The 26,950-nt window shown below is 38.4% G+C and overlaps 6 protein-coding genes, 1 long non-coding RNA gene and 1 other non-coding gene across 12 annotated transcripts in view; 3 read left to right on the top strand and 5 right to left on the bottom strand.

Moving 5' to 3' along the window:
* Positions 1-9,738, bottom strand: part of Gluclalpha (glycine receptor alpha 1) — a 78,589-nt gene extending 68,851 nt beyond the window's left edge. Inside the window, 3 exon segments of the mRNA XM_076796949.1 lie at positions 142-257; positions 1,038-1,105; positions 9,563-9,738. Coding sequence (XP_076653064.1) covers positions 142-257; positions 1,038-1,096 — 175 coding nt within the window. The 5' untranslated portion in view covers positions 1,097-1,105; positions 9,563-9,738.
* Positions 9,739-12,318: 2,580 nt separating this feature from the next.
* Positions 12,319-14,205, bottom strand: LOC143359104 (pentatricopeptide repeat-containing protein 2, mitochondrial). The gene is made up of 5 exons (XM_076796782.1): positions 13,996-14,205; positions 13,292-13,818; positions 12,919-13,218; positions 12,729-12,833; positions 12,319-12,649 (listed from the first exon to the last, which is right to left on the bottom strand). Exons 1-5 carry the CDS (start codon positions 14,075-14,077, stop codon positions 12,524-12,526), a joined length of 1,140 nt encoding a protein of 379 aa, XP_076652897.1. The 5' UTR covers positions 14,078-14,205; the 3' UTR covers positions 12,319-12,523.
* Positions 14,206-14,455: 250 nt separating this feature from the next.
* On the bottom strand, positions 14,456-16,910 carry LOC143359070 (uncharacterized). 3 transcript variants are annotated; one of them, XR_013083057.1, is made up of 4 exons: positions 16,374-16,910; positions 16,162-16,202; positions 15,738-16,076; positions 14,456-15,447 (listed from the first exon to the last, which is right to left on the bottom strand). It is a non-coding gene; the product is annotated as an uncharacterized LOC143359070 (long non-coding RNA). The 3 variants fall into 3 exon arrangements; XR_013083059.1 differs by having other exon boundaries at positions 15,734-16,202; XR_013083056.1 differs by having other exon boundaries at positions 15,738-16,202.
* A 96-nt stretch (positions 16,911-17,006) lies between these two features.
* On the bottom strand, positions 17,007-18,131 carry LOC143359085 (protein POLR1D). Of its 3 annotated transcripts, none has more exons than XM_076796755.1 (3): positions 18,003-18,131; positions 17,676-17,855; positions 17,007-17,539 (listed from the first exon to the last, which is right to left on the bottom strand). In XM_076796755.1, exons 2-3 carry the CDS (start codon positions 17,711-17,713, stop codon positions 17,323-17,325), a joined length of 255 nt encoding a protein of 84 aa, XP_076652870.1. In that variant the 5' UTR covers positions 17,714-17,855; positions 18,003-18,131; the 3' UTR covers positions 17,007-17,322. The 3 variants fall into 3 exon arrangements, with proteins under 3 accessions (XP_076652870.1, XP_076652878.1, XP_076652886.1); XM_076796763.1 differs by having other exon boundaries at positions 17,932-18,056; XM_076796771.1 differs by having other exon boundaries at positions 17,676-17,796; positions 17,932-18,006.
* Positions 18,132-18,238: 107 nt separating this feature from the next.
* LOC143359062 (uncharacterized) lies at positions 18,239-19,698 on the top strand. The gene is made up of 5 exons (XM_076796720.1): positions 18,239-18,380; positions 18,462-18,672; positions 18,817-18,946; positions 19,022-19,261; positions 19,322-19,698. The coding sequence occupies exons 1-5, from the start codon at positions 18,253-18,255 to the stop codon at positions 19,480-19,482; spliced, it is 870 nt and encodes a 289-aa protein (XP_076652835.1). The 5' UTR covers positions 18,239-18,252; the 3' UTR covers positions 19,483-19,698.
* Positions 19,699-20,079: 381 nt separating this feature from the next.
* Trnai-uau (transfer RNA isoleucine (anticodon UAU)) lies at positions 20,080-20,173 on the top strand. The gene is made up of 2 exons: positions 20,080-20,117; positions 20,138-20,173. It is a non-coding gene; the product is annotated as a tRNA-Ile (tRNA).
* Positions 20,174-20,390: 217 nt separating this feature from the next.
* On the bottom strand, positions 20,391-21,335 carry Mrps16 (mitochondrial ribosomal protein S16). Its single transcript, XM_076796657.1, has 2 exons — positions 20,952-21,335; positions 20,391-20,759 (listed from the first exon to the last, which is right to left on the bottom strand). Exons 1-2 carry the CDS (start codon positions 21,072-21,074, stop codon positions 20,460-20,462), a joined length of 423 nt encoding a protein of 140 aa, XP_076652772.1. The 5' UTR covers positions 21,075-21,335; the 3' UTR covers positions 20,391-20,459.
* A 356-nt stretch (positions 21,336-21,691) lies between these two features.
* LOC143358892 (uncharacterized) overlaps positions 21,692-26,950 on the top strand; it is a 41,150-nt gene continuing 35,891 nt past the window's right edge. The window contains exons 1-2 of the mRNA XM_076796413.1: positions 21,692-22,449; positions 23,003-23,050. Coding sequence (XP_076652528.1) covers positions 22,171-22,449; positions 23,003-23,050 — 327 coding nt within the window. The 5' untranslated portion in view covers positions 21,692-22,170. The remainder of the gene's footprint in view (positions 22,450-23,002; positions 23,051-26,950) is intronic.

Here is a 26,950-nt window from a genome sequence, read left to right as displayed (position 1 = left end):
TTTTTTTCTTTTGGTTCTTTTCTTTTTCTGGTCGGTTTCAGTTCTTTCTTTCTTTTTGTTTTCCTTTCTGTTGGTCAAGGGAACAACTGGAAGGAACTGGTGGATGTAAAACAGAAAAACGAAAATATCGATTGTATTCACCTGTTGCGTTTTCGCCGCCGGGCCGGATACGGGCGTCGTACCGTCCTTGTGATCCTAGAATGCTGTCTAACACCTCCTTCTCCTTCTCCCGAAAGTTCTTCTCCTTCGACATACATCTGCAACCAGGTGCGAGGGATTCGTGCGAAAGGTGTACACAGCGCCGGGGCTCGTTATCGATCGATACACTCGGTGTCTTGCAACTTGCGACCGTGAGAAAAAGCATGGTGGCTCCTCGAAGGAAAACTGATCGAAAATGTGGAACGAGATTTTTTCGTAGCTGGCTTCGTTCTCGAGCTGTACTGGTTGCAAACTCGTAACCCGCGCGTGTCCGACCATTGCTTCCAGTTTCTACTTACCGCTTGCGAAACGTGAGCGTCGAGACGTTCGCAGTCGACTTTCTCGAAAACGACGCTGTGTATAACGAAATTTTATTGAACCACCGTCTTCCGTCATGTGGAACCACCATTTTATATTTTTGTTACAAGACACCCTTCACGAAATTATTTCACGTAAACTAACCGATTTCACTTTATTATTATTTACGATACTAATGAAATGTTTGACCATGAAATGGAAACATAATTATTCGATGTATTATTGAAACTACAATTCGAAAGAATAAAGGTAGCTTTAGAATTTATTGAAGTGTACAATAATCGTCAATTTACTTGCCCAGAACGCATTGAATCTCGCAATTGAAGTTCGCGAAGCAAAGAAATCGTCTTCCAAGAGTTTCATTTAACTTTTAACAATGACGACTTTGTAATAACTGTATGCCCGCATTTAAGACGTTTATGCTTTATCTGTCGATAAACAACGCTGTCTCAAGTCGAGTAAGATTGAATAATGTCCCACTAATTATCGGTCTGTGAGGAATAAAACGAAGAGGTACGTACCTTGTTGGATATAGCAGGGCCGTTATTAACACGAACAACTTCAATGCTCCAGGCCACATTGCGGTAGCCTGTAATGCATAAATAAAAGGCTTCTTAATTACAAGCTCGTACCGGGTCGAATTTTTATTTGCTACGTTTATGTCGCAAAAACCGTGCCCCAGTTTATTACGTACGAAAGTAAAAAGTATTTCTACCTCGTTATTGTTACAAACATATTAATCTCTCTCTCTCTCTCTCTCTCTCTCTCTCTCTCTCTCTCTCTCTCTCTCTCTCTCTCTCTCTCTCTCTGTGTGTGTTTTACTAAAGCGGGATACGAATTTTGCGAGGATCAGTCAGAGATCACTTGCGGTTAGTTAAACTTCGTTTTTAATTGCGGAAAGATCTGCTTAAAATTAAATACACGCATCGCGGCTCAAAAGTTTGGAGTACTCTTGAATTTTCATTATTATTATTTTCATTATTTTTATTACTATAACTGTGTAATAATATAAGCATTATATAGTTGAAATTTTTACGAATAATTTTTTCGATGAAAAGTTGATTTATCCTTTCAGAGAATTGTTCGAGCGATTCAAGTTTTGTAAAGATAATTATTTAACACTAGAAGTGTCAGGCAGTAAGATTTATCTATCGTCCTATAAAAAGAAGAATAAAAATTCAGATTTTTACCACTTTTTGGGCGAATAAAAGTTGGATAAAATCGAAGCAATTTATTTGATAAAATGGAAACTGAGAAGTTAAGATTTACGATTTTAACACTAGAACTACCGAAAGAGTCAAAATGACTGGTGGATGATTTTTTCTTTCACGATTATTGAAACTGTGAAAACATTTTCACGAGAAATTTTTTAATACATCTCTTCTATGGACTCCATAGTATGGAGTACATGTTACCATAAAAATCGTCTGAAACCTGAGCAAATTCAATCTTGCTGTTATCATAAAGGGATAAGACTAAGTCGCGTTTAGGGCTCGGTAGTTCTAGTGTTGATGAAATTGTAGCCAACGTATTTGTGACATTTTTGTGATTAAAATGACACCCAACACGACAGAATTTGGATGGTAATTACTCGTGTAATAGATCCTCGATTATTCGAACCTCGATATCTATTAGCGCAGTTACGTTTTCAATTCTCCTACATTTCACGGACCATAAGCGAATTGAACACAGACTCTCGATCTATCACCGCGGAAATAAATTTTCAAGTCTGATGGAACAATTCGAACATGTTAACGAAGTTATTCCCTCCGGAAGTCGAGCGTTCTCCAAACTTTTCGCGCGTGGATATTCCCGGGGAGATTAATGGTATAAGCGATCCGACATTTTGCAGGTACCGTCGAAGCACGAGTCGAACGATGGCAAAAAAGAGCTATGCAAAACGAGGGACGAGGCAATTTCGCGATACAGCGTCCGACGAGATCCGTCGAACAACGTTTGCACGGGCCCCGGGAAGTTTTATCGGAGCGTTAATTAAAGCGCGATGGGGATCGAATGGAACCGGGCACGTACCATTTTTCCGCGACGAAACTGAATTCGCGTCCGGCTTTATAAATATCTGCAATCCGGCCCCGGCGACGTCGCGATCATGCGAGCAACCTTCGCGGAGATCGAACGCGTGGCGCGTCGCGTCGCGTGTTTGAAGCGACGCCAAAAGCCCAGATGCGACTCGAGGATAACGAACGTCCGCCGGGAGGAATTTCAATTGTCCAGTCATAAACAACCAGAAAATGCGACAACGGAATACCTTAACGTTTTTCAACGGCGGCCAACGAAATTAGACGGGAACGACCCCCCGCGACGGAACAATGCCCGTTGTAAACGCTCGCCACCGAAACGGAGCGTTTCCGCGCTTTTTCCCGCCGTTAATGAATTTTTCATTAATCCTTCATCTTTACCGGGGGTCGCCCGCGAAACTGTAATTTGCTCGGGAACCGCCAAAAAATTGCGCCCTCAAAAAACATGGTCCGAAGACGATTTTTATTGTTCTGTGAAATTTTATTTGATGCGTGGAACTTATGGGACCGAAATGGCACTTATATCGTGTAGGTACAAACGCTATTACTCTCGTACCGCTAGCATAAAATTTACAAAAAAATATCGAGTAGTTATCAGTATCAGCGTATCAGTGAGACGAAAAGTACAAAAAGTACAAAAGTACAAATAACACTTTTGTTGTTAACCATTCCGTTACGAAGCTTTTGTTAACGTATTTGTGGCTTTTTTCCGATTAAAATGATACCAGACACGGTACCGTTTGGATCATGATTACTCGCGTAATCCACGATACAGTGGAACCTCGATTATCCGAACTGACGATGCATATTCGCTCGTTTGTCCAAGTTGCACGGAAAATTTCAAAGTTTAAGTTGCGAAATTTAAGAAAGAATTGTAAAGTGTAAAAGCAACACGAATGAGTATAACAATTTTGTTCTATAAAATCTATGTTTACTAAAGGGATGACCTGTATTATTTTTTTAGATTCTCTTGAAACATCGTCGTTCTAATTTACTTCTAGAACACACAGGCGACGCGTTCGCTTTCAATTTGTATGCAAATAATTTCCGCACTGATTAAACTCATTTTCATCGAACAATTTTTGCGAGAGATGCCGGCCAACAGCCAGCTGCTTTCCCCTCCATAATTAGAAGAAATATGTTTACGAAAGGTATCGGCGATTGTCGAAGCGTATTCGACATTAACGTTAATTAGTGCGCCTTCGCCTCGTTCCACCGTGTTGCGCATAGTTTGCCCGTGCATTTTTTAATGAAGCATTAACAAATATCGGGGAAAGGCTGCGACGGTGGCCGCGTTGCATTTTATGAGAAATTTCGCCGTCGATTGAACATCCAACGGGGTTACAACGGTGTCTCGTTAATGAAATGAAAATTGCACGACACTTTGTCACGATCCACGGTCTCTCTTGCGAACTCGCATTCGCGTGGACTTTCGCCAAAAATTCATTAAATGTTTCCCTATAAATAATGAGTTTCAGCTTCGAATGTGTCACTCGCGCGGGAACGATGCGTCAATCACCGTGTCGAAATGAAATTTACAAACTGTAGCCGCTTTTCACAACGCACACCTCGCATAACGTTTTTCCCGGACATGTATTATCAATGATAAAATCTCGAACTCGTTAATGCGAATTCCTCCCGTTGCAAACACGGCTCGACAGCTAATTATAAATTCGATTACGATCGCAAGTAATAAATAATTAACCTCGCCGGTCAAGGACCGTTTGTCCGACATCGGAGCAAACCAGACTACTGCTAATTGCCCTCGAGAAAAATATTAACCCTTCCGTTTAAAGCCCGATGTATCGATATTTTCCAATAAAACAGGAAGTTAAACATTGTCAATTATTCTTTCACGCATCCGAGGAAATTCAATTTTTGTCCAAACTGCAGACTCACTGTTAACTTGTATGCATGGCATCGCATTTGCCGTTTTCCAAGTACGTAAATGTGTTTCCGTAACAAACACGCGTCCCGTGGAGAGTTAACATAAAATTTGAATTTATCAGCTCGCGGATCGACCGTTCGAGTGCAGGACGATCGGTTATCGCTAAACACGTACAACGTAAATTTCTATCAGTACGCGTATCCGTCGCATATCTAGCTCGTTTCCGCGCAATTAACACAAAATATCAGAAAAACCGCCGGGACGGCGAACAATTTCTAGAATAATTTCCGCGCGAGCGATATTATCGTGCGATTAATAATTCCACGCTCGCAGTATTATCCCCAGCGGGGGGGGGGGGACAAATAACCATCGTACAGTGAAGAAGAACCGGTGACCCGCGCGGTATTTAAAGCTCGATCTAATTTCTGTCCGTGCGGCGACAAAGGGGGCGAGAGTTCGTTCAATTTGCATAATACCTGTAAACATTTTCTCGGACGAAGTTCCCCCGGCCTGGCCGCAGAGAATATTCTCTGGCCGCCTTATTATTTTTTTATTCCGGTCGCATTTTTCGTCCCTTTCCCGCGGGAAGTGCAAGAGAGAGAGAGAAACAAAAGCCGTTCGATGCACCGGGCTCCAGATGCGGCTGGCGATGCGTTGACCTGTTCTACTTGCCGCATCTCGCCATGCATCTTTCTCCATTGTATTATCGAACAATTTTCTAATTTCCGTGTATATATTATTTTTATAGAAGGAGCACGTTAACGCGTGCATCCATGTCCTTCGATTGAACAGCGATGCGCCCGTAATATTGTAAAAATTGTTAACGCAGTCTTCGGTTCGTTTATGAACTGATTTTACGCGCCTATAATAAAAATGAGCACACCGAATTCACAAAAGCGAAAATATCGGAGGGATTTGAATGAACTGTTGTATTATTTTCTCGTTAAAATGATTAAGGGAAGAAATAGACGCTTGTGCGGTGTCTTGCGGTTAATGCAGACGATTTTTATTCCGCATAAAAATCCGCAGTCCGCTCGTCACCAGACTCTAAGGATATTCTGGAAGATTCTAAGGATATTCTACTGTCATTTCCGACTTTTTGAGGTGACTGAAAGAGGAAATATATCTTGATTTCACTACCGTTTCTCACGATTGCCTTGAACAATTTTTATTTTGCACAAAGGTCCGCAGTCTACCTCTGCGCCAAAGACATACGAACGAAATTGCAAATCTCTTGTAAAGAAAAGGGTTTTAAGAGGGCGTTCCGATTGGGTCTCGCGTGACCCGTACCAGCGAGCGTACAAAGACGGAAAGGTAGTCGAGATCAGACGTATGTGCGCGAACCCAGCCATCAAATTAACAATAAAAATAATTTTAAAAAATTGTTTTAACCCTTAACGCTCCGACTTTTAATTGTGAATATACCGGGAACTCCAACTTATTCTCATCATACTTCGACTCGCAAGTTTTTAATGCTACAACGACGTGTAAATAATAATATTAAAGTCATTCAAAACAATCTTTATTCATCTCAGAAGCAATATAATTTTGATTACAATATTTATATTAATCGGTCGCGCATCGGTGGTGCCTGGGAGGCACCCTTGGAGCGTTAAGGGTTAAATTTTTGCGCTCCTTACGTAAACGATACTGAATGAGTGAGATGTTTGATCTGGAAAAGTCTAGCGGTTCGTATAAAAATTTTTCGTTGTCGATAGAATGCGTTGACCCGTTCTACTCGCGGCGCTCGCGGCCAACACAATGCCCGCGAAAAAATTCGCGTGTTATCGGGACAGAAACTGGCTCGAAAGTCGAATATCGCTTGTTATCTACACCGGTCCGGGGATTATCAATCGGGAAATGAAACTGGAGCGTTACTAATGAGAGATTCGTTTGGCTCCCATGGAACGGCCGACGGCTACGGAGGCGGCTACGACCATCGCGGCGCTGCTCGATAAACACAAGCAGATTCCCTTTGTTAATTATTCAAATGGGACCGTTTGACTTAATAATTAATAACGTGACGCGCTGCATCTCGAACAGGGTAAATACACAAGCGCGCGCGCGCGCGTGCACACACACACACAGGGGAACATCGAGGGGAAGCGAACGGCCGATTGCGCCAGACCGGAAGCCACCGGAAAATGTATCGGGTTTGCCGCGCACGAAACTGCCCTACCCAATCTTCGACGTTTACTTTGCCAATTTTACCGGAAAACGATTAACATCCGCTCGTACACTCCCCAATCGAATTATCAGACGGGGCGGAATCCGATTCGCGAAAAGAATTTCGATTTTTTGCAGATTTTTGGTTGGTTTTGGTGGTGTTTGTAAGAAATTTCTGCTAATAATTTTAGTTACTTGGACGCGTCTCTTCGGTCTATTAATGCTTTTATTGTTATATGTTCTACTGCATCTTGCCACGAAAATATATTGTCTAGTTGTAATTAAAATGGAAAATGTCCTATGCAATTTCGTGTGACACATAGCACGTTGAACATTATCTTTAATATTGCTCTTGCAATATATCATTGTTTTATCGTTTCATAAAATTCAATTTGGCAGAATTCCAAATAAATATACCTCTACAACGGCGCTTTTCAAAGGGAACGGTCTTGGCAGATGACTAAACGTTTGTCTACGACGCGTTCTAACTCGAACTCATAAATAGTTTGCTATGCGATTTCCGCATAACACCCGAATAATTCACGGTTACGGTGCAAGTATGATAAAAGTAAAAAATTGCATCGCTAGCATCAAGAACAGGTACCTCAATTGACAATTGACTAAATGTATATATTTCCTATATATCTCTCGCAGGCTACACATTAACATTAAAAGTACCGAGCAGTAAAAATAACCGCTTTGTAACCTTCTATAAATATTCTAAGAACATTCTCAAGATCTTACACCGTTTTGCATTTGACGCTGCGTGGCTCAAATTTTTGCAATGAATGTAAAACAATTCACGTATCTTGGAAACAGCAAATATCATCTAAATACTAAATTAATAATATTTTAATATAATAATAATAATTGATACTAGTGACGATTTGTTGGGTCGCGAAGAAGGCGCAGCGGAGCAAAATACTTTTGTCGCATTTAAAGATAAAATTATACTGAAAAATATTGATATGTCAGTATGTGACTTCGAAGTGGGCCTCTAGAAGATTAACACAATTTCAGTATAATTGTGAAGGGAAGGATCATAAACGAGTCCCTTCGGCCCATCGGCTAGTTAAGGACCAGCCCTTCCAGAGCCAGAAGGACTCGCAAAGAAAAAACCTAAATTATTATTTTCGCCATCCTCTCAAAATGGTCGCACTCTGTCGCGAAAGGGTTGACCCTTTAGCGCACAGGTGAAAAGTATTAATTTTTCCGACGAACTCCGAGCTTTAACATAATGATGCATAAAACTACTTACTAGTAAATCAAAAATTCATCGAGAAATTCCAAGAAAATTTACAAACAGTACCGGAGGCACTGGAGGGTTAACAGACCCGAAACGGGGATCAAAGGGTCAAGCCACAGGACGGGTACGTTGTATCGGTTTTGCCGTGGACTGTACACGAGACGCTAACAGCGTCGACAGGACCGAAAAGGCGAATGATTGGCTGCGTCCGGACAGTGCTGCGAATTAGGTCAGTGTTGGTGTGTACGTGTGAGAGCCGTGTTTGTGTTCCGATTCCTCGAGAGTGCTCAAGCAAAGGGCGAACAAATTTCTTCGGCAAACAAATCCTCGATGTACAAACGTGTTTTTAAGTAATTGCTTTCGCCCCGGACCCTCCCGCGCCTACAACCCCCCTCGTCCACCCCCCTTCAACCCCCGTTTCACCCGGCCGACGCCATCAACCCCCCGAACCCGGCCGAACGGCGTCTACCATTAATTTTAATCAAGCGAAATACCCGCTAAATTCGTACCCGCCGCTACATGTGCACGGGGACCGTTCCTAATTTCGCTGGGAAACAGCCCCCACCCCCTTCCCCACTCGAACTAAATTATCGTTTTATCCCGTCCGGTAAACAACATTCGAAACCGTTACCGAGTGGGGGTGGGAGAGGGCTAAAATGGCTGCGGATACTCTGGAAAGTTTCGTCAATTCGTTTCCCGTAAATATCCTACGAAAGCTATCCGAAAAAAAAGAAAACGTTCGGTATACGTGCGGGGAAAAATGTGCTTCCCACGTTCCAAATCGATCGCGCGATTAATCTTTTCTTACCGTTTATTCGTCACCGTTAACCTGCATGCACAGTACCATTAATAACACAGCTTTCCTTATCCCACACTCTGTACACGGACATTAATTCGAGCATAATCTCGTCGTTAACGTAACCGGTTCTACGTTACGCAACAAGAAAAATAAAACAGTTCCCGTCGCAAGGAATACGTTCGGCCGACACGGCGCAGAGATGAGATAAACGAGCGACCGTGCCAGAAAAGGTCACGGTGTCATCTCGGCCGTTACGCTTCGTATTTTGACGTTAGTATTTATGAGACCTTCTTACCGTGGCTCCGAGAGTATGGTCGGCTGATAACGCGCACAGTGCATCGGGCAACCCGGGGAACGAGAAACCGTAAGCAAGCGATCCGCTCTCTCGCTGTTCTCACAACTGGGTAACCAAATTTCATGCGGAAGTCGAGGGATCCATATCTCTCTCTCTCTCGTTACACACAGTGTCCCCACCACGGTCTCAGTCTCATTTCGTTGTTCTATCTTCTGTAAACCGCGGACGCAGTGTGCCGTGCGTATCTCTGTCCGGCTATGCGTCGAGCTCCGTCACTGGCCCAGTGGGAACGGAGGCTCCGTCCCCCGAATTTCAAACCGTACTACTTTTCTCGTTCCCCTATCGATTCCGTTTCGGTTCCCCGTTTATCCCACCGTCGAACCAACGAACGGCACGGTTATTCCCTATTTCGAGCGGCAGCATGATCGATCGGTAAAACTCGATTCGCGGCGTGCAACGATACATAGGACCCCCCCTGTTACCCCGAGATGCGACGATCGTACGTTGGCGTGGGTGGTGGCCAGATTCGAATTCCGCGGAGGCGCGTTAAAATCGTGTTTCGGATTTCGGACTAGATCGCAGAGAGAATCGTGATACGGGAAATTGGTGACGTTACCTGGAGAAGCTGATAATCCTAGGCAGTGAGGGTTCCGTGATGCAATGATACTGGCATGGTGCTCTCCGGTACGACACTGGAGCTGAACTCGACTCGTCAAGTGTCCTGCCTCGGAAGGTTCGTCTCCTGGACTGCCACCGTTCAGAAACCTACATACACTCACACCTACTACCTGGTTGCTGGCACCGCTATTGATCCTTGCCCAGACATCCGCCGACCCACGCAGACGCTCAGCGTTGCCGCGTCGCTTTAGCAACATGACGTCATTCCGCGCCCCGGACCGCCCCCCACACCCGCCCGCGAACCTTCCGCGCTTCGTCCTTTTCTTCCTTCGCTTCGCTTCGTTTCGTTAGGTTACCTAGCGCCCTGACACTCCTATCCGTGTGTCCCACCTACCCGCCCGATTTACCTTTTGCTTACAAATATCGCGATTTTCACCGTGACCGTATCAATCCCTGCAAGCACACGCACACATACACGCACGCACGGCATTTACGTGTACCTGTGCACACAAGCGACCACGCAACGCCGCGTAGTGACCGGGAAAAACTGAAAGACTGTAACTAATTATTTCTTTTTTTTTTTTTAAGTAACCACTGCAAAATCAACTACTCGAAAAACGAAGTATTCCGGAAAGCAGAATCGGTGTTCGACCACGCTCGGCAATGTCGGCGAAAAAATATTTATCGGTGCGAGCTACGTCGTCGGTCGCAAGTGAAAGACAATTCTCGAAAGCAGGAGAAATTTTTTGAGCCGGCAGGCAGGACGACGCGAGCGAAATTAGTTTCTCAAACGGAAGTCAATGTTTAACACTCTGACTGCCACACTAGAAACCTGAAAAATTCCGTAAAATCAACGTAAGTTATTTAATGAAATAGAAATTGAAAAAAATTGTATGATACTGAGTAGTGCTCCAACTTTCTTACATTTTACTGATCCTTATCTGGTACAATGAATATATTGACATAAAAATTCATTTTAAAACCTGGACAAGTAATTCCGTCACCCACGTATGGGTGACATGGCAGTCAACGTGTTAAAATGGCGATATAAGTTGTTTTTGTAATAAGTATTTAATGAGTTTAGGGTATACAAATAGTACATCTTATATTACTTTGTATGTTGTTGATATAATTGTTGCATCAATTATTATTGTTACATAATATAATAATGTTCAGTTTTTATTTTGCAATAGATAACAATTCTTGAGTCGTTCATTCTGTTTGCGAATAACTAATGTCAGTCGCACCGAGCAATTCAAGTAACTAGGTAGCAGCTAGTTATTTACTCAGTGTAACTGGTAACTACCGAAAATAACTAAATTTCCCATGGCTAACACCGTGTACACGGAATTACAGCCTCGTTGTCCAGCCACGTGAACTTCTCCCGCGATCCTATTCGGTGAACCGATCGTGCGATACCCCTGCTCGTATGATACCTTGTTTCTGGTTAATTGCGACCGGATTCGATTGTTAATGATTTCACTGGGAGGCCAGTTTTCCCGGATGCTCGATCAATAACCAGGTTGATCGAGTTTTCCAAATGCCCCAATTTGCGTGCGATGACGTCGAGATCGATTCGGGGACTCACTCGATCTCGAGGAGCTTTCGATTCTCGATCGATGAGAGAATTCACCGGTTCCGAACGATATGCATTGATCCATGATTATTTTGAATCGAAATGGTCGATTAGAATGTATATCGAAGATCGCGATTGATTCTTGTTGATTGTCGGATATAAATGTTAATCGTTGAACGGTCATTGCTGATTAAAGATAATAAATATTAATCGTACGATAATTTTATGCTTTCAGTAAACTGTGCGATGATTATTTTCATCGCGCCTGTCATTACGATAAATATTTAAGTTGTCAATATTGATTTCAAATGAATATCCGATAGTCAATGTACGTCCCAACAGAAACACATTTATGTGCAACTGTTTTCCGGAGATTTATATATTTGTCCAAATTATATACAACGTTTCAATGTTCACGCTGAAATTAATATTTTATGTATGAACGTGTAATAAAAGTAATATTACAAGTAATATTAGTATTCGCATTAATTAAGTCTTTACGTACCATTGATAAACAGGGTATGTATTATACTTCATATAAACAAAAGCTTGTGTGTATATGGGAGGATGTATGTACTTGCATACATGTGTGAATGACAGGGTCCGTTACTATCCGTGGGTTTCGTTATCCGCAGATGGTCTTAGAACCATTTCCCTGCGGATAGGGGAGTCCTACTATATTGATTTCACGACAAAAAGAATTTTAACAAATAATCCAATTGACCATGATCAGTAATTAATTACCGATCCAATCGGTAATCAAATACTCTTAGACACTGCGATTACATATCAGTTAAAATTCAATACTTAATTGTTTTTTAATTCTGATCGGTATTCCCATAAGTATTGCCAAACTACGTTTCTAAAATAACTATCCCTTTCAAATGCTAAAGCACGACAATTTTACCAAAACAGCGTCACTGATTTTTTATTTTCTTTGTTAGACGTTATCTCTTAAAATATCAATATCAAACCAATGTTGTAGTATTTACATATTTATATTTTATAAATGTAATGTATGTACCAGTTGTACTTGATAGAAAATTAAAGATTATTCGAATAAATACATACAAAATACAAACGTTGAAATTTTGTACACAAAATGACTGATGTTTTACTGTAACCATTCTTAGATATTCCAACTGTAGATGGCTTGGTATGCATAAATAACTGAAGCATTTCTATAATATTTTGGTATGAGTTTGTATTAGTGTACAATAGAATATACAATTACTACAATACACTAATGGCCAGTTCATTTGTTCGCTTTACAATCGCACAAACTTGCTATAACATTAATTTATGTATAGTGTATATTTCTTAATCTAATTAATGGTGATAAATTTAATACTTATAAGAGCTAAAAAATTATTAAGAAATAGTTTAGAGACGAACATGAGATCGCATTCCTGACATATTTCTATTCTGCATATTACGTTCCAATGGCATACCATCTCGTCTCGCGAACATAAATGCTTTGGGTCTTAATAAATTATCCTCTAAACGTACCTGAAAAAAGAAAAAACAAAACATTGCATTAGTAAAAGATTTAGTTATAAGTATCAATATTTTTGTCAGGCTAACTTACCCCAGTTGTAACTTGATCTCGCCTCTTGAGTTCATTTATTAAGTGTAATAATTCTTCTGATCCCTCCGCTTTTGCTTCTCTAATATTATCTTCTAATTCATCGATCTGGTATACAAGAAGGCCATACATTTGATGAAATTATGTTACAAAATTTAATGAACTCTGTTAGTAAAAGTTTCAATTTACATACCACATGGGAATAAAATGTGTGTTTGTGGTGGGTTGTATTGTCAGTTTCCAATACATATTTGAGTAGGGGAACTATTTGTACATATTTCTGGAGATGCATATACGCCAATACTTTAAGACATCTAACATTGATGTACTGCTGTTTCTGGATTGAAGCCATCAATTCTAATGCTATATCAGGTGCATTTTGCTTTATTGCCAATGCCGCTGTAATAGCAGTACTCCTAGCAGGTGGCCTATATACCATCTCGGACACTTTCCTCCAAGCATTTACTGCACATTCAAACGATTCTGGTGTATTCTAAAAAAATAATTAAAAACATTTAACATATCAATCAAAACTAATATTATAGTAAAGACAATGAAATGATTACTTCTTTATAACATGCACTACACAGCACAAGAAGGCAGTTCTTGGTAACATCTCGCCATGCTTCACTATTTATTGCAAAATTGAACAATTCTCTAACTTCCGCAAACATATTATTTTTGTACAAGAGGCACATTAATATGTTTATTGTTGTCCTTTGATTAAAGAGTGATGTGTCGACAGCCTCATTAAAGGTGGCTAATGCAACCTTCGGTTCGTTCAAATAATAGTACATTCTCATCACCACTGTACCAAAGACGTATGAACCAAATTTCAAATCTTTGTTGGATGCATGATACTTTTCAATCATTTTCTTTATCAATGTCAGGTCATCGTCACTCTTCTGTATTAAATGCAACATTGCTTTCAAGTCTTCTGTGAAGATTACACCGTCTGTCGATTCACAAACTTCTTTCATTTTCGAGCGGAATGTGCCCTCTATCGACACGAACTGATTCCGGTAAACCTGCCTCGTATTTTCGTATGCGGGTATACCTAAAGCTTTTTCTGTATACATATACCGGACGCCGACTAAAATACGAAAAATATATATTACATTTAAAAGACAAACACGAATGATGATCGGGTCTTTTATATTCTGCTTATTTCTCTTTGAAATGCTGCATTATATAACCCTCGTCATAGATTTCTAATACTTCGCCGATTTTAATTTAAAATACAAACATTTAGGTTAGTAAGATTACGTACCATTAAGTATATTATTTTTCGAGAATACATTGTTCACGAGACCCAGATTTAGTCTGCAGAATCCTCTAATTGACAATGCCATGATTCCAATGATAAATTAACGCTTAACTTCTAATAAATCACCCTTCTACTTTTGGAAGAATGTGGTCACCGTACTAGGTTCGCTGCGATGTAAATGCAAAAGAAAGATGGTTATGGTATTCGACCGGAAGTCTTTGCTGCCGCCATTTAAACACGTGGTTTCCGATTTGTACAATGATTGTACATTACATAGAAAAGGATGTTAACAATTATACACATCAAATAAGAATAAAAATAATTTCAAAAATTGGTTGAAATTTTTACATTTCTTTTTTACGTAAATAATACTGCACTAATAACGAGACTTTCTTTTCCGGTTGTGTGTAGCGGTGAATGAATTTGGTGAGAGAGAGAGAGAGAGAGAGAGAGAGAGAGAGAGAGAGAAGGATACAAGGTTTGAGTGGAGAGAAAGCGGTGGAGAAGGGTGATAAAGGGCGATAAAGGGAGAAGGGCGAAAAGGTGGAGGAGTCTAGAGGTGAAAAATGAGCGGAGAATAGGAGGTTAGGTTGGCGTGGCCTTACATCATATAAACCGTGTACACAGTACACAGAAAGAATGGACAAAATTATTTCAAAGAATTTTGCAATTTATTATGAAATAATCAATATATAAATGTTTATACACAGACACAAAGTTTCAAAGTTGTCACATTTATTGATTGCAAAATAAAATCGTTTTCATTAGTCTATTGCGTATTTTTTTATGATCAACTGTGCATTTACCTATACAATACAATCTTAAATTACAATATTCACATGACATTATTTTTATTAATAGCATGACATGATTTGTTCGCGTTATTTTTGTTACCAGATGCAAATCTTCTTTGTTTTGTATATTTACTAAATTAATAAAATGCTCCCACTTAATTGGGTTGTTGTTGTCTTCATAGAAAATTACGTCCCCAAAGTATTTCTTATAAGTTTCAGTATGTGGGGTAGGACCAGAAACAGCTGAATGTCTTGTGCTGTTGGTGGATGAGGAAAACTTGGTTTTAAACAATTGACGACAGATGTGTCCCAAGAGACATTGTCATAGCTTAATTTGATGCAGCACCATCAAATGATAAACTGCATATGGAAACTTCACTTTCATGGAGCAATTGCAAACACATTTTTACTAAATTGAGTACCACTTTGATCTTCAGTGCCGATGTTCACATACCTGCAATGTATAATACCTGTATGTATTATTGGAAAGCTCATTGACAACGAATCATTTTTATGGATTGCCATTTTGTCAACCATTAATGCACAAACACATGCTCTACCTTTAGCTTCACAATCAGAAACCTTAATTTTTAAAGTATTGATAGATTCTGTGTTAAAACCAGGTTTACATTCCACGGAGGAGTACCTCCTTTGCAGAGTTCTGGAATGGGATAACATATTTTGAAATGTGTTTCTGACGTAATTATCAGCCCATGGTGAATAGAAATTCAATGTCAGTGCAAAAGTATTTCGTACAGCAGGATATATAGTATGCTGTGCGAGCAGGTAAAGTAACCTAAAGCAAAAAAAAAAAAGAAAAAGAAATAAAACATAGACTTGGATGCAATAGAAGAAAAAACACTCATATACAACACTTCTAATTACCATGCCAAAGCAAAGCAATTAGGTAATAAAATGTTTTTGGCTTAGGCTGTTAAAATTTATACATACCGAAAGTAGTATAGAGGCATCTTCTGTAATTTTCTCCTTATTTTTCAGTTCATCCACCAATGTGTGTAAGTCTTTAACTTTTTGTTAAACCTTCTATTTTTTTGGAGTAATGTTTTTATTATTTCTTTTTTTAGAAATTTGTGCATTAACAACGTCTATATAGTTCTCTTTCTCATTTTCTATATCCAAATTCTGGAAATCTCCAATACACGCTTTCCGCTTCCTTATTAAAGATATCCCTGGTTGCTTATTTTTAGTTTCCAAGGTAAAGGCATCTTGTTCAGTATTTGGTTCAGCATTTAATGAAACATTTGGTAGAGCATCACATTTCAATACTCGCTGCAAACCCCAGGAAGATTGAATCAGTCATTACTGAAATGTTTGAAACAAACTCGTGCAAAAGCACAAAATTCTATGTTCATACGTTGTATCCATTGCTTCCTCAAATCTGGATTTTTAGGAAATCTGTAATTAATGTAAAGCAAGGGACAATAAATAACCATTAATTATTTGACAACTATTACGAAGATAATCTTGCATATAGTAAACATCAAATATTCATTTTACCAGTTATAGGTTATGCGATATTGTATTTAGCTATATAACATCAAAAATTAACAGTAATAAAATACTTACTGATGAAAAGATAGGTTGGTAACAGAACTGTATTTCTCACTATAACTCTCAATACAGCATTTTACCATTTTGAATCACTTAATACACAAAATTCACACGCAGTAAACGGAGTTATTCAAGTGACGTACAATGTGTAATGGCGGCGTAGTATCGGCGTCGGTCTGCCGTGTCAGCCATTTTGGAATTATCTTGAGAATTATCTTTGATGTCACAAATTCAACGATCTTTTCTTCACTGAAGTCTCGGATTTCCTATACACATACTACACCCATGCCGGGTCTATAAGTATATGTATATGGTCTAAGTGTGTGTGTATGGTAGGAGGTCAATGGCAGAAGTAGTTATAAGCTTTGTAACTCTCTCTTTCTTTCATTTAGTTTTAATTTTCTTTCTAGTTTTAAGATGTATATATAGAATAAGTACGTATAAGCGATAGATATAAAAGATAGAAAAATAAGATTAAGATAAGACCGGCGTGAGGACGAAAGGCGGAAAAAGGAGCGGGTTGTATAAAAATTGTAACCCTGAGGGGAATCAATAAAGTATCTATCTGCTGCACTAATAACATATTTGATTTGAAAAAGTATAGCATTTGGTTCATATCATATCAAATTTAAGCTTTAAAACAAAGATACATGGTTATTAAATATTTTATTACTATAGAATACAGAATACATATTTATACATTGACACTTCATAGTAACTACTTCTTCCCATTTTTGGTAGTTATACTTGTTCACACAATAAGACTGCTATCGATTTACTTATAATTGTGTTGATTAAACCAATCAGCTGATTCCAAACTTTTTCTATTATATGTGTCGCATTAGAAAATTCACAGATATTAAGTGAAATGAAATTAATTCTTGATCAACATATGGCAAGAAAAATTATTGACCATATTATTTGTTTATAATTAAAAAGAAATGTTTAATGTATGCTATACTAACTACTTTATACTATTTTCTTCTTTATGCAGTTGTTTGTCTTTTGTTCTTTCTTTTCTTTTTATATGGTATTTATTTGAAAGAACAACATTACGTAAAGTAGAATTTAGAAATCTTTTATTAATAGATTCCTTTGGTTTCATCCATCCACTTGGACCCATTATCTCGGCTCTCCTTGCTCCAAGCTTAGCTTCTTCCAATATAGCCTCAACGGCCAATCTGTTTTTATACATAGGAATATTATTTGAATGTTACTTAAGAAGTTAGAGTTTGACAGTGATATGTGATTGTATGTATAAATTATGTATAACTAATAAAAATATTCTATATTATAATATTTGAACTAATTGCTTACCTATTTAAGGTTTCGTCATCCATTCTATCAAAGTACATACAATTGCGATAGTGTTTGCACTTAAAAACAAATATCGTTTTTTTCTTTCGTTATTGAAACTACTAAGTATTTACGAGACATTCTGTTGAAATGTATGAAATTATTTTTAAAACCACATAACTTAGTTCCATACAAAATTATCTGTTGAAAAAAAAATGTATTTATAAATAATTTTATTTGTACATCAGAGGAAACAAATCTTATGCAGTATACTTACCTACGTCAAGATATTTATTGTACGTGGATTTTCTGTCTACTCAGTAATTCTCTGACATAAACAACAGTTACGTTACAAATTTGAGGTTATATTCATATCTTGCAGTAAACCAAATTATCATCATAAGCAACTGCACCTGCGTTGTTATTCGCGTTCTTTGATTTGAAAACTTTTTAGTCAAATCAGTTATTTATTAATTATAATTATATTATGTATACACGTATTTTGTGTGTAGTTTGCAAAAAAACGTTAATTGTAGCCGTTTAATCAAATTTAGATTTCGAATAGTTTGCGTGCTACGATATTTCAATAAAATAATAAATGGAGGATCAGGAATTAATTGAACTGAGAAATTTGAAAGCAAAATTGCTTGAAAGCACAAATGTATTAACTGAAAAATTAAAAAACTATGAAGGAAATGACCGAAAATGTCTTTCATTTGACAAATTGTATCTAACTGATTTTAATTTAATATTTCTCTTATTGTCAAAGAAAAATAGAATATAATATATGTATGAATTTTATTGTAGAGCATCAGATATCACAAAAGATATCATAATCACAGAAAACCCAGTAGATAAACACAAGAAACGTAAATTCTGTAAAGTTACCCGTCAGGTCACAGGTATAAAATTTCAAAATATAGTCAGAAAATGGATGAATGATGATATTTTTAAATATACTGCTGACATAGTAACATCAGACCTTAATTTTATTATAGAGCTGGCAGTAAAAATAGAGGTATACTTATAAAATAATTATATAGTTATATAGGATGTCCCATGTTTTAATGGCTACATTTTGTCAATACGTATATTTTACCGTTAAAAACCTGGAACACCTCATGTATATGTGAGCGAAACTTATTCTGTAATTCTGTTTTAGGGAGACAACGAATTTGAAATACAAAATATAACATGCCATTTTATAGGTTTTCATGATTGTTATATGTTGGAAATTAAGTCATGGATACAAGACATTAGCAAGAAGAAAAATTTTTCACTCTTAGTATCTGGTATTTCATAGTTCTTACAATAAATGACTATAGTAATAGATTAAATAGCTGATGTTTGATGTTTTTCCTTTTTAGCTTTTTCACATTACAGTGAAAAATATAAAATCAGAAAGAATATATTAGACCAACTGCAGGAGAAAAAATATGCTACTTGGGAACCATGTGTGGAGAAAGATGGAGGAATAATGGTGTTCATACAATCCCCTCAAAATATAAAAGAACATCATGTTTACTTACAGTTTCAGTGGTCACTAATATTTCTAGAGAAGTTTTGGCAAAGCGAACACTTTTTCGATATACAGCCTACCCCAGAAGGTACTAGACATAAAGTGTGCATTTTGTTTTATATACTTATATTTTTTAAATTATTCTTAGGTGAAGACTTTGCAAAGGAAAACCATGATTTACTAAGAAATTTCTGTAAAAAATGTATCACTACTAAGGAGCTAATAGGCTTATGGCACAAAATATGCAATGCAATTGACTTGTACGAAAATAAGAATGAAAATGATTTACATGAAGATACTCAGGGATAAAAATTGTTTGATATACTAATAACAATACGAAGAAATTTTCCAATGTGTGAATTTAATTGTAAACTTTTAACTGGCATAAAGTATTTATCAAGATTTTCTTTTAAAACCTTTTTCCGCCCTATGTGGTAATTCCAAAACAATAAGTTTACATTATAATAATAACAATTTCGTTTTGACTATGTAATTTAATTAAAATAAAAAAATTTTCTATATTAACATTTTTGTTAACTGAACCTAAATTCTTATATTCAAGGTCATCCGAAGGTGACCTTGACTTTTTATTGAGAAATTATTTGAGAATGTCTAGAATTCAAATGTATAACGGATCGACTCATTTTGATTAAAAACTTTTTGTTCAGATTATCAAAAATACTGGTGATGGTTAATCTTGGAAGATACAAACATAGTGTGTACCTCATTTAAAAATATATAGTTATACGTTACGTTTCAAAGTGTAAACTTCTAAAAACAATTTTGATATTGCATTATTTGTCTTAAAAACTCGTACAAAGGAATATTTTTTAATTATAAACTCTTTTTTTAAAGATTTTTCGTATATATCCTTATATTGCCAAATAAGGAAGAGGGAACTACAACTCCCCAGTGGCGCAATCGGTTAGCGCACGGTACTTATAAGACAGTATAACTGTGAGCAATGCCGGGGTTGTGAGTTCGAGCCTCACCTGGGGAATATCTTTTTTTCATCTTAATCTTTCACATGTTTCTGTCATCATGTGTTTGTAATATATTACGAAATGTTTAAATGAATTTAACGGTAAATTAAAATGTATACAATTATGAAATGCTCTACACTTTAAGTGTATGCTATAATTAAAATATAGTTTACATCTTTTTCTAATTACAAACGGTACAATATTATCTTTTATATTGTATAGAACAAAGCCAGTGTGTTTTTTGTAATAACTTTATTAACATATGCATAATATTTACACGAAGTACAAAGAAACATGACAAGATTAACCTGCTGACTTTGCAGCCTCTGCAGTTTCTGTTTCTGTTTCTGCTTCTGCCTGTTCAGCAGCTATTTTAGCATCTCTTCGATTTCTCCATGCCTCCATATATGTTTTCGGATGGATTGGAAATAAACCGGCTAGTCCAAAAATTTTAGCAACAGGTTTTGAAACTTCAACTCCATGCCCCAGCCAATACTGTATACGTTCCAAATTCAGGGCAATTAATCTCTCATTAAATTTGTTCGCCATAACATCATAACTGCCAAGTTGTTCTATTGGTGGTTTATGCTGATTAAGTTTTGCCTAGAAGAATTCACTACATTATTTGAATGAAAACTATGGGTCAATTCTTATATTTATTAATATATGTATAGAGTATTTGTTAGCTTCTACGAAGACTACGCATTATATATATATGTAATAACAGGATAGGAATTTTTCATTTATATAAACACCACAGTTTTATGTACGCTTATTGAACATCTACTGACTTACATTCATTACGACAATATGGTAAAATGGTCTATTTGCGCATCCATATTTAACAAACCGTATCACTTTATTGAAAGGTTGCATTACACCAGTCCCCGAAGCATGATGCAGTGGTAATCGCGGCATTTTTGCAATTAATTCAATACCTTCCACCGACCAAATTATAATATGTTTGAGAGTTATGTGTGAATATGCTGATATTACTGCTTGTTTGTAGTATTTTCTATCGCCAAATGACAGAGCAGTAGTGTATTCTACATACTTAAACTAAATCATATAAACTGTTTATTGTATATTGTTATAAACCGGCTCGTTCAAACCTTGTACCTCTTGCACAACAAAAATATTTTTTAAGCTAACCTGCATATAGCACTATATGTAGTCATGAAGTAGAACATAGAACAGAAACTCTCGTCGACGATTTGTGAAGGGATCATTGACGACATCTATTGACAGTGACATTAAACATCCACGTTTTTTAACAATTATCACACAAGTGTCTATGGATTTCAAATCCCAGTGATTTTCAAATTTGTTGACATATTAGATTGACAAAGATTAATCAAGTCAGACAAAGAAGATATTTTCACGATCCTCTACCGGCTTCGCAAACTCGTTTTTAAAGACCCTCGCCTCGATATCTAATAAAATATAAGATACAAAGAAATCAAATTATAAATATTTTCATATTTGAAATTCCAGAAATATGGAACAATTTTCCGGGATTGATATCCAAGCAATTCAAATCAACCGCCGCGCGCGAGCGGAGAGTTCAGCGCGTAGGAGCGCGCCTGCGCAGTATGCTATTCTTCGCACTTCGGACATCAACTCGCGCAGCCAAGCGGTGAGCCGTTGTCAGTTTGACGCGCAGTGGCGTGCTGTGTGTTACGATCGTGTGCGATGTGTCCAGTTCCTTGGCCGGGATAACGTTCACCCCGTTTCCAGTAAGATTCGCGATAGCAACGAACGAGTCGAAACACGAGGACCGGCGGTTTCGGCGAGCGTGGCGTTCCCGTCGGAAAACGCGTGAGAAACGCGAAACAAGAAAGCTGCGATTCGACGTCGGGCTGCTGTCAAGTTTTTCGTGGGATGCACGATATCGCGCGTTTTTTCTCGCTGCTCGTCTAGTTTCCGGGTTGCACGCCTGGCAAGGTAGCTAACCTCGTTTCGGGCTGGAAAATCGAGCACTTTTCCCCCGTGCGTGTTCCCCGAGCCATAAACCATGGGCGATGCACCGAAAGTGGAGTTCGTTCTTGGCAGCGAGGTGTCAGTGGGCCAGTTCTTCAAAAGCAGCTTCGCGCGGGCCTTCGTCACCCACACCCGTGACTCGAAGTCGCTCGATTACGGGCCCCTCGACAACAAGATCGCCGACCAGAACGAATTGAACGGGAACAACGACAATAACAATTTCTTCTCGCTCGTGAATTTCGGAAATGGGACCGCCACGCCGAACAACCGCGTTTCCGGCAAGGGCAACGCTAACTTGTGGAAGCAGATCGAGGTAAATAAAATTGAACTTCTTTAGGGGTGACTCGGGACGTTGTGTACACAGAACAATATTGTGTACGGTAAAATGTCATTGGAGTTAAGTAAAACGTTTAAAGAAATTCGTTGATCCTCGTTCGATTCCTTTCGACCGTTTCTTCAAAATGGAGCGGACTACTTTACACATGTAGTTTCACTTATTAAATAACCTCACCATTTGACCGGTGGTGGTTATGATTAAGTACCGGCTCGCGCGGGTGAAACACGTATCACAAATGCTACGCTTTTCTACTCGTAAAGCGTGTATGTATTAATTATTTATAATAACGGTTATCGTACGCGCGGCATTCCGTTAGATCTCTCAGCATCTGCGACTGTATCGACATCGTCGTTACACTCGTAGAATTTCGGTTCCCGTTTCCAACGGGACCCTTTTTTTCCTATAATACACAAGTGTGTCAACGATTCTCTCAAACTAGTCGCAAGAAAAAGAAAAAAGAGATTAATTGTTTCGCATGAAAGAAGCATTTCAGATCTTGCTGTTAACGATATTTCGTTTACTTTCCCAGGTGGTCAAATCACCCGCGGACATGAACGAACTGGAGGTGTTGCGGAAGGTGAGTTCACGCACCTGCCATACTTTTCTAGTATATTTTGAATTCCGATATACGACCGTATACCGTTTGTCCGAGGATCCATGGGATATTCGATTTGCACGGCAAGTGGACAATCGTTTAAACCGCGATTTAAACGAGCATGGCCCGGGTCGGATCGTGCGCGCATGCGCCGTAAATCTGGCCGGATTAGAGGCGCTATTCGAGCGGCCACGTTTTTCTGACCGGTCGACCGACCCTTTTGTTTCGCGCGATGGTTCCGTTTCGATCGGTTCTGCGAAACAATTCGAAATCGGCTGCATTGTTCGCGAGCCGGCCTGAAATCGACACTCGCGAGGGAAACACCCGGTGTTAACCGCCGGTCTGCAACACTGAAAATAACCTGTCCGCATCGACCGGGGCCGAATATTTTCGCGCGCTCACAGTCGGGTCAGCACCGCAGTTATTTTGACACTTGTCCCTCTGTTCGCACGCGTTGTCTTCTGTTTCCAAGAAAACCCCGAATGTCCGTTTATTATCGTCGTTATGGCGATTGCGCAACGCCGGAAATTCGACGCGGCCCCGTTATTAAACCGATTTAGTATTGCGTTCGGTTTCGGAGGTTTCTTGCGGCAAATAGTTTTCCTACTTTCTTTATTCATTCTCCTTTGTTTATTATCTTGTCAGCTATCCGTCCAAATAACTGCTTCCCAGTTTCTCCATTTAGATTGGATCGCGGAGATGATTTTTATGGAATATTTTAACCCTCAGCACTCGAGTGACTCTGAAGCACCACTAGAAATTGTTGTGGCATTGTTTCGAAGAAATGACAAAAAATATTACGCAATATTTGTTAAGTTACAAAATTTGTATTTAATAGATTACTAAACATTTAAATGTTATATGTGGAAATCGGATCAAAATATTCTAAGACGGAAGAAAAATTTAGTTTTAGGATGATAATAGCGCCGAGTGCAAAGGGTTAATTTATATTTGAATTTATTTATCTCGATTTTCTCGTAACTCGTAACATTAATATTCGGACACTTAATAAAACTTTTTTAATATGGGACTGTAGGTCTTGAATTTTCTTCAGAAGCTAGAACAATTAGTTTAATATTTTTAGAAATGTAATTTTTTCTTCTTCTTCTTCTTGTTCTTGTGCAATTCGTGCACTCCGCAGCAATATTTTCGCGTTTTCGTTTGGCGGATGAAAAGATTTTGCAAGACCGCCTACAAAAGTTCATCGGAGATCGATCATCGAGCGGACATCGTTCTTCCTTTCACTTCGTACAATGTCAAGCCGACTTTATCTGATCGCGCCCATTATTGTTATTTGTCAGTTGCACAAAGAAAATGATAAGTGAAGTCGGTTTTCCGACCTTGGTGCGCGTTCTCTCGAAACCGTGAGAAGAACGTTCAATAAATATTCCGATGAAAGTAACCTGGAATGTTATACAGAAATATATACCTACTCCAACCTTCTGAAAATAGATTGCGAATTTCTGTGCAACATCAATATTATCTGCATTAAATGCAACACGCAGGAGCCGCATTCATTGGTTTTTTAACACTAGAACTATCGAATCAGTCAAAATGACTGGTTCCTAATTATTTCTTTCACATTTACTGAAATGATAAAAATGTTTTCATCAGTTTTTGACTGAACTTCTTTATTGGAGCACACGTTAGAATAAAAATGGTATGAGGTTTGAATAGATGTAGTTTTGTCATTATTACAAAGCAATATACATCAATCGTATTTATTACTCGGCAGTTCTAGTGTTAATCATTACAATAAGTCGGGAACGGTACAATATTTTTAAATAATCTCAACATTTTCGCAGTTTCGCATGAAATCTGCAGTATACAGGGTGTCCCAATTGGAACAGGCTGTACCTCCTAATCGATTCTAAATAGAAGAAACTGTTATAGGTCAAAGTTATCGGACGGTGCATAATATGCAAACTTTTGTGCATCGCTGCAACAGAAAAGTGCAACAACCCCCTTTCTTAAAATGGAAACTGCGTTTCTGCTTGCACCGATTGATACAGTATCCTTGTGCCCTACATAAAAGCATTAGCATACTTATGCCCTAAACATTTTCGTTAGGAAGTTATCGTAGTTTAGGGGGATAAGTATATTGCACTCAAAGATTAAAGTCATCGGCGATCAAAGTTATCGGGCGGTGCATAATATGCAAACTTTTGTGCATCGCTGCAACAGAAAAGTGCAACAACCCCCTTTCTTAAAATGGAAACTGCGTTTCTGCTTGCACCGATTGATACAGTATCCTTCTGCCCTACATAAAAGCATTAGCATACTTATGCCCTAAACATTTTCGTTAGGAAGTTATCGTAGTTTAGGGGGATAAGTATATTGCACTCAAAGATTAAAGTCATCGGCGATCAAAGTTATCGGGCGGTGCATAATATGCAAACTTTTGTGCATCGCTGCAACAGAAAAGTGCAACAACCCCCTTTCTTAAAATGGAAACTGCGTTTCTGCTTGCACCGATTGATACAGTATCCTTCTGCCCTACATAAAAGCATTAGCATACTTATGCCCTAAACATTTTCGTTAGGAAGTTATCGTAGTTTAGGGGGATAAGTATATTGCACTCAAAGATTAAAGTCATCGACGATCAAAGTTATCGGGCGGTGCATAATATGCAAACTTTTGTGCATCGCTGCAACAGAAAAGTGCAACAACCCCCTTTCTTAAAATGGAAACCTGCATTTCTGCTTGCACCGATTGATACAGTATCCTTGTGCCCTACATAAAAGCATTAGCATACGTAGCATTTGTAACATTTTCGTTACAAAGTTATCGTAGCTTAGGGGATAAGTATATTGCACGTTGCCGGTATAAAATCATTTCTCCCCAAACCGAATGGTTGCAATAAAACCGACTTTCGTTGCCAGGTATGCTCCGTCTCGCATTTACACAATGCGCGCAAAGTCTGGTTGGATCGTCGGGTATCTGCGAAACCGTAATTGAATTCTCATAGTTTATTCACTTGTTCCCTCCTCCGCTTACCTGGGTCATGAGCGATTAAAACCAAAGCAGCCTGCGACGGTCGTAAACCTTGTACCTGCAGTCGTTAGCGCTCGTCATTTCTGGCAGGATATATTTCAAGAAATGCTGGTATACGTATATACATGGAAATCCTTCTAACGGGAACAGCGAATTATCAGGTTCGCATACCTGCGCTAGAACCTATAACTTCTCCAACGAAAATTACAAAGGCTCACCCACCTCCATTTGCCTGTCCCCCCATTAAGGACTCTTTAATTGCAGTGCGGACAGGTACTGTAACCATACAAACTGGTGCGAGGCTTGCTAAAATAATTATTTGTCACATAGCATTCAAACTGTATTAACACTTTGACCGCCAAACTAGAAACCTCAAAAATTCCATAAAATCAAAGTAAGTTATTTAATGAAATAAGAATTGAAAAAAATTAAATGTATGCTATTGAGTAGTCCTCCAACTTTCTTGCATTTTACAGATACTTATAAAATTTGTTACGGTGAATATATTAACGTAAAAATTCATTTTATAACCTGGACAAATAATTCCGTCACCCACACATGGGTGACGTGGCAGTGAACGTGTTAAACGAAAATACAATACAGTCAAACTACAATACATCGAAATACAGTACAGTCTACCGCACAAAAACAGGTTTGACTGTATTTAAGTAGATCATTTTCGTTCAGGCTGTTTAATGTAATTATCAGATTGCAGACTTTTCCGCAAAATGAGAATTCTCCAATTCAATTGCAACGAACAAGAGTTGAATCATTATTTCTCTCAGTTTCAATAAATCGAGGCTAATGCGAAAAAATCCTTAACACTAAATCTACCACGCGCGGTCAAATGACCGTTTTTGAAATTTCGTTTAGAATTTCTTGTATACA

The sequence above is a fragment of the Halictus rubicundus genome, chromosome 1, assembly GCF_050948215.1.
Source record: "Halictus rubicundus isolate RS-2024b chromosome 1, iyHalRubi1_principal, whole genome shotgun sequence".
Lineage (NCBI taxonomy): Eukaryota > Metazoa > Arthropoda > Insecta > Hymenoptera > Halictidae > Halictus > Halictus rubicundus.
This window is presented reverse-complemented; position numbering and strand designations above follow the sequence as displayed.

Bases quoted from the DNA above. Each gene is read 5' to 3' on its own strand.
- Mrps16 (XM_076796657.1), bottom strand. From the start codon at position 21,074: ATGCCGCGATTACCACTGCATCATGCTTCGGGGACTGGTGTAATGCAA. The intron at 20,760-20,951 runs GTAAGTCAGTAG...GAATTCTTCTAG, and splicing joins ACCATATTGTCGTAATGAAT to GCAAAACTTAATCAGCATAA.
- LOC143359085 (XM_076796755.1), bottom strand. From the start codon at position 17,713: ATGTACTTTGATAGAATGGATGACGAAACCTTAAATAG. The intron at 17,540-17,675 runs GTAAGCAATTAG...GTATAAAAACAG, and splicing joins GATGACGAAACCTTAAATAG to ATTGGCCGTTGAGGCTATAT.
- LOC143359062 (XM_076796720.1), top strand. From the start codon at position 18,253: ATGGAGGATCAGGAATTAATTGAACTGAGAAATTTGAAAGCAAAATTG. The intron at 18,381-18,461 runs GTATCTAACTGA...ATTTTATTGTAG, and splicing joins TGTCTTTCATTTGACAAATT to AGCATCAGATATCACAAAAG. The intron at 19,262-19,321 runs GTACTAGACATA...AATTATTCTTAG, and splicing joins TATACAGCCTACCCCAGAAG to GTGAAGACTTTGCAAAGGAA.
- LOC143359104 (XM_076796782.1), bottom strand. From the start codon at position 14,077: ATGGCATTGTCAATTAGAGGATTCTGCAGACTAAATCTGGGTCTCGTG. The intron at 13,219-13,291 runs GTAATCATTTCA...TTATTTTTTTAG, and splicing joins GTAGTGCATGTTATAAAGAA to AATACACCAGAATCGTTTGA. The intron at 12,650-12,728 runs GTAAGTTAGCCT...TTCTTTTTTCAG, and splicing joins GAGATCAAGTTACAACTGGG to GTACGTTTAGAGGATAATTT.